Below are 6,235 nucleotides of genomic sequence, written 5' to 3'. Positions count from 1 at the left end.
CAAGACTTCAGAGCTGCAAGGCAAGGTTATTTCGAACAGAACAACGGAGCAGGGGCTGCCAGGAAGAAAGCATTTGCACCCCGCACCCCTTTGCAGGTGTGACGCTGAGCTCACAGCTGCCCCCCAGGCATGCCCGTCCCATTTAATCATTCACCATCCCCTAGCTCCCGCCCAGCCAGGTGGAGAGGATAAAAGGGGGGTTGTGGTGTCCAGGAGCAGAGCTTCTTTCTGCCTTTCGCCGTGCTCTATTCTCTCCAGTGCCTTCCCACCTTCCCGGGTCCCACACTCACTCCACCGGACCAGCCGTCATGTCTCGCCAGTCAAGCGTGTCCTACCGCAGCGGGGGCAGCCGCAGCTTCAGCGCGGCTTCTGCCATCACCCCATCGGTGTCCCGCACCAGTTTCACCTCCGTGTCCCGCTCTGGGGGTGGCGGTGGCGGCTTTGGCAGGGTCAGCCTTGGTGGTGCTGGTGGAGCCGGTGGCTACGGCAGCCGAAGTCTCTACAATGTGGGAGGCTCCAAGAGGATCTCCATGAGCACTAGCGGTGGCAGCTTCAGGAACCGATTTGGCGCTGGTGCCGGAGGCGGCTATGGCTTTGGAGGGGGCATGGGGGCCGGATTTGGTTTTGGCGGTGGAGCTGGTGGTAGCATGGGGCTCGGGGGTGTAGGTGGCTTTGGAGGGGGCTTCGGGGGCTCTGGCTTCCCCGTGTGCCCCCCGGGTGGCATCCAAGAGGTCACCATCAACCAGAGCCTCTTGACGCCTCTGAACCTGCAAATCGACCCCACTATACAGCGTGTGCGCACCGAGGAGCGCGAACAGATCAAGAGCCTCAACAACAAGTTTGCCTCCTTCATCGACAAGGTGAGCTGGGCTGCTGGGTACAAAGGCGCCTAGGTCTGGAGCAATGCCCAGGAATGTGGGATGTGGGGGAGAGGCTCTGACTTTGTGCAACCCCTCTTTAGTTTGCAGCTCCTTGCTTGCATTTACTGCTAAGGCCTGGGTTTGTGCCTGATTTCTTAATTACACAGGCATCTTGGAAGTCTGGGAGGGTCCCCTTTCAAAGAGGACCCACCAGGGCTCGTTAAGGGTGTGTTGGGCAAAGAGGCAAATCTGTGCTTCACATAGTGAGTAAACAGTCTAGCAATTAGATGAGGTCATGGGGGGCAGCACTGGCCACCACTGGTCAGCTATGTTATGTGGTCAGAATCCTGGCCAGTCTTGGCTCCCCTGAAAGCCTAATTCTGGCCCTCCTTTCTCTGCATTCAAGGCCAGGCTTTGTCTAGGAAAGGTGGGAGTGGGTGGGAGGTGAGGAGCTGGGAGGTGTGAGAACCAACTCAACTGAAAGATAAAATTTACATTTCTCCATCTTCAATCTCTGTCCTCCAGGTGCGCTTCCTGGAACAGCAGAACAAAGTTCTGGACACCAAATGGACCCTGCTCCAGGAGCAGGGCACCAAGACCGTGAGGCAGAATCTGGAGCCCCTGTTTGAGCAATACATCAACAACCTCAGGAGACAGCTGGACAGCATTCATGGGGAGAGAGGCCGCTTGGACTCTGAGCTCAGGAACATGCAGGACCTGGTGGAGGACTTCAAGAACAAGTGAGTTGGGGTGATGACAGGATATAATGCCTTCTGGCCCCAGATGTCCCTCATAGTCAAAGTGCAGAAGTGCAAAACTTTCAGGCACACCTAATGCTGAAACCCAGGTCCCTATTCAGAAAGTTCCAGCCTCCTCTGCAAGGTACTTGGCAGTGGTCAGAGCAACACTCTCACTCTGGTCCAACTAGGTGAAACTTTTGCTCATGCACCCTTGTATGGTATCATCTCCCTAACATGCAGCACAGGGTTTTTGAGCACTTCTCTGAAAGGCAGAAAACTGAATGACAGAATCCTGATTGGCTGTTTAGTTTTGTAGTCCTTATCAACCAATAGCTGGGCTGCTAGGCTTTTGTTTGGGCTTTTATTTTGAAAGTTTGAGGAAGCCCCTCTCCACACCCCATGAGCTAGAGGAATGGATTACATGTAGAGCTGAGAGAAAACAACACAGTTTATGTACAGGAGTATTCTTAAAACAATTAGGGTTCAGCTGTACTTACTAGGTTATCAGTCGGCAGTGACAGAAATAATGGTCCCAGTAGGAAAGAACCTTGCCCAAGGGTTACACTTTTGATGTTCCTCTTCCTGTTGGTTGGCTAGCATGAGAGATCTCTTCCTGACTGGAAATAAGTGAAGTATCAGAGCCTCCTGGCTCAGATTTCCTTGACCATCATCTCTGAGAAGCATCTCCTATCTCTTTTGTCTCCAGATATGAAGATGAAATTAACAAACGCACCACAGCCGAGAATGAATTTGTGATGATGAAGAAGGTGTGTGAGTCGGAAAGAATTGACATCCTGGGGCTATGTTTACTTTAAATGTCTCTCTTTTAAGTCTGGGTAGAATTGGGCACAGAACCAACATCCCTTTTCCTCCAGGATGTGGATGCTGCCTTCATGAACAAGGTGGAGCTGGAGGCCAGGGTGGACACTCTGATGGATGAGATCAACTTCATGAAGATGTTCTTCGAGGCGGTAAGAATTGGCCCCCACTCAAGGCCCAGAGAGATGGATGCAGGGCTCTCCACCTGTAGGCAGTATGGTCTTCGGGTGGGTGAGACACACCAGCATTACTTGACTTTCACTGGGCACATATTTCCCATTCCTCCCATGTTACTGCCCCTTTGTGCTGAAAAAGTCAATCCTCTTTTTTGAAAATCAAATTTTAGTCAAAAGATCTTTCCACCAATCTTTCTGCTCCTTATGTACAGGAGGGTATAAGGTTTCTTATGAGTCCTTAAAGGCAGAGTTTAGCCTTTTTCTAGGGGAACCACACCCTCTATGCTCTCCCAGCACCACAAGAAAGCAAATTAGATTTCTTGAGAATAAGTGGTGACAATGGTTCTTAAGTAAAGATATTATTTAAAAAAAAAAAGAGAATTAGTGATGACCCCAAAAGACTTAATTCTGAGGTATTTCAAGGTATAAGTTTCTTGGAGGTTCAGAATTAGTAAAAAAATTATTGTTAAATCAACTCAATTATGATTATCAATTGATAAGTCTTTCACTTATATTTCTGATGCCAATAGTTATCACATTTATTTTTGGCAGTATTGGGAATCAAATCACTTCTCATTCATGTAGGCATGCACTTTACCACCAATCTATAGTCCTGACTAGTCATTTGTTTTTGTTTATTAGTTTGTTTGGCTTGGCAATGTTTGTGGACTGCTCTTGGCTCTGTGCTCAGGTGTCACTCATGATAGTACTCAAAGGACCTTGCTTGCCAGGGATTGAACCCAGGCCTCCTGCATGCAGAGCACATGCTCAAACTATTGAACTATCCCTCCAGATACTGGGTAGTCCTTTACTTTCCCTAAGCTTACATGCCAACATGCCACAGTGAATGGAGGATTTGAGTAAATGTGTTATTAAGTAACCCAGAAGCAGATGACTGACTTCCAGTGGCCCCATAGGAGCTGTCCCAGATACAGACGCACGTCTCAGATACATCTGTGGTCCTGTCCATGGACAACAACCGCTCCCTGGACCTGGACAGCATCATTGCTGAAGTCAAGGCCCAGTATGAGGACATCGCCAATCGCAGCCGAACGGAAGCTGAGTCCTGGTATCAGACCAAGGTGGGCACTGTGGGCAATGTATATTGGGTGAGGGGAATAACACATGTCTAGGATCGTAGGTTACCACAAAATATAAGCCCTCTGAAAGTTGCTGAAGCCACTTGGAAGGAGTTCTAGGCATAGTCAATCCATGGATTTGGCCACATAATCTCAAAAACCATAAGAGACTGTATTTCTAAACCTCAGCCCCATATCTCGAGGAAAACAAAGACACTGAGCAGAATACCTAAAGCAAGGTCTTCTGAAGAAAGTTACAGGCTCCAGACAACCATGCCCCTTGCACCCTCAGAATCATTCCTGCCTGTAAACTTGGGGAATGTGTTTTCCAAGCCCACATAACTGAAACCTTTTCTCTTTTCTGATGGCACCAGTATGAGGAGTTGCAGCAGACTGCAGGCCGGCATGGCGATGACCTCCGCAACACCAAGCATGAGATCTCTGAGATGAACCGGATGATCCAGAGGCTGAGAGCCGAGATCGACAATGTTAAGAAGCAGGTAGGCTGAGGTTGAAAGAAGGCAAAGAAGGGGAGAGGGAGAACTATTTTGTCCGACTTTTTTCCTTATACACATTTACATTTACAACTGGTAAAAGTCCCAACACTCAAAATCTATTAGCCACAAGGATCAGTAATACTATCCAGGCTGCTTCCAGAAATCACAGATTATGCCGCAGCCATCTACTCTTCCTTCTTTTCCCTTTGTAGTGTGCCAACCTACAGAATGCCATTGCTGATGCTGAGCAGCGTGGGGAACTGGCCATCAAGGATGCCAGGAACAAGCTGGCTGAGCTGGAGGATGCCCTGCAGAAGGCTAAGCAGGACATGGCTCGGCTGCTACGCGAGTACCAGGAACTTATGAACACTAAACTGGCCCTGGATGTGGAAATTGCCACCTACAGGAAGCTGCTGGAGGGCGAGGAGTGCAGGTAAGCAATGAACAGCAGACAGTAATAGCCTAGGATGGCTCCCAAGTTAAGAAAGTGGTGCTTCCTCCTTATTACAATATGCAAAGCCACATACAGATGACCCTGCCTTGTGCACGGTAATATCCATCATCAATCTTTCTGCTTGACACCTGGCACATAAAGGAGATTATACTGTGTTTTTACTCACATTTTTGAACTTGTTACCCCCATTACACTCTTGGTTGCCCACTCTCTTCAAACAACTAAGCAACCTGACCTCCATTTTTCAAGTACCTCTTCCTTCAAGAAGACTTTCATGGTTATTCCAGCTTAATTAAACTCATTTGCCTTTGGATTTTCAAACTACTCCATCTTATGAAACAGCTTTCTACATCTTCATATTTCCTACAGACTCTTAGTCTGTACTTAGACTCTTAGTCATCTTTTTCATATAGAGGAAGTAGTAACCTTTAAGAGGTCATTTTCTTAGCTAACCTTTATCTATATCATGTCCTCTTTGGGAAGTCCCTCCAGAGAGTGATTTTTCCTCTATTTTAAGCAGCCAGGTATGCATACTGGTTTTGATTTCAAACTATAAATTAGCTCTAAACATGATGATGAGAGTTATGTTTGCAGATTAATGCTGCCTTTGAGGGAGTTATAACTTTTGTGTTTTCCCTTTTCAGACTGAGTGGAGAAGGAGTTGGGCCAGTCAACATCTGTAAGTAACTTTGAATAAATATTAACAGTAAGGATAGTGGAGGAGGTCTTTTGTGCCAACTCAAATCCTGCTTTCTTAGATTCCATTATCTGGTTATTTGATACACTTAGCGAGAAGCAGGGAGTGGAGGGGGGAGAACACAGGTTGAGACATGAAGCAGAGTGAGTCATGTCTTACTCTTCCTTATAGGACAGGTCTCATTTCTTACCCATCTCATCCCTATGCCCCTGCATTGTCCCTATCCTCAAGTTCTTAGTAGTCTGCTATGCCTACTTTATTCATCCATTTCCTGTTAGGATCTTGCACTAGATAATCTAGCCTTATTCAGAAACCTATAAAGGGGACTAGGTCTCAGAAGAAAATTAAATTAGTTGATGTGTAGATGAATCTGGCAATTGGTCTCACCAAAATCTCATCCCTTCCTTTGCAGCTGTCGTCACAAACAGCGTTTCCTCTGGCTACGGTGGTGGCAGCAGCAGCTTCGGAGGAGGCTTTGGAAGTAGCCTTGGTGGTAGTGGTGGCAGTGGCTACTACAGCAGCAGTGGGGGTATTGGTCTATCAGGTGGGCTAAGTGGCGGAGGCTCTGGCTTTAGTGCAAGTAGCGGCCGAGGCATGGGCATGGGTTTTGGCAGCGGTGGAGGCAGCAGCTCCAGCGTCAAATTTGTCTCCACCACGTCTTCCTCCCGGAAGAGCTTCAAGAGCTAATATGTAAGAGCCACTGCAAGTCCCCACTTCCATGGGCAGCCAGCTGATCCATAGTGACAGCCTCTCTTAAGAGGCTACAAGTTTTCTGTTTTCCTGGAGTGTAGTCAGACCAAGCCTATGACAGTGCCACACAATCTTTTGTTTCCAGAGGAGCCTAATTCCCCAGTCTCATGTATCCCATCTCACAATTATATGTTCTGCTTGAAATCAGATGTCAGATTTCTAG

The 6,235-nt window shown here is 47.7% G+C and overlaps 1 protein-coding gene across 1 annotated transcript; it reads left to right on the top strand.

Annotated features, from left to right (window-relative positions):
- The first annotated feature begins 308 nt into the window (after positions 1-308).
- KRT5 (keratin 5) lies at positions 309-6,009 on the top strand. Its single transcript, XM_049783410.1, has 9 exons — positions 309-860; positions 1,386-1,600; positions 2,307-2,367; positions 2,476-2,571; positions 3,513-3,677; positions 4,049-4,174; positions 4,384-4,604; positions 5,270-5,304; positions 5,735-6,009. Exons 1-9 carry the CDS (start codon positions 309-311, stop codon positions 6,007-6,009), a joined length of 1,746 nt encoding a protein of 581 aa, XP_049639367.1.
- Positions 6,010-6,235: the final 226 nt, after the last annotated feature.

This window comes from Suncus etruscus, chromosome 11 (genome assembly GCF_024139225.1).
Source record: "Suncus etruscus isolate mSunEtr1 chromosome 11, mSunEtr1.pri.cur, whole genome shotgun sequence".
Classification (NCBI taxonomy): domain Eukaryota; kingdom Metazoa; phylum Chordata; class Mammalia; order Eulipotyphla; family Soricidae; genus Suncus; species Suncus etruscus.
This window is presented reverse-complemented; position numbering and strand designations above follow the sequence as displayed.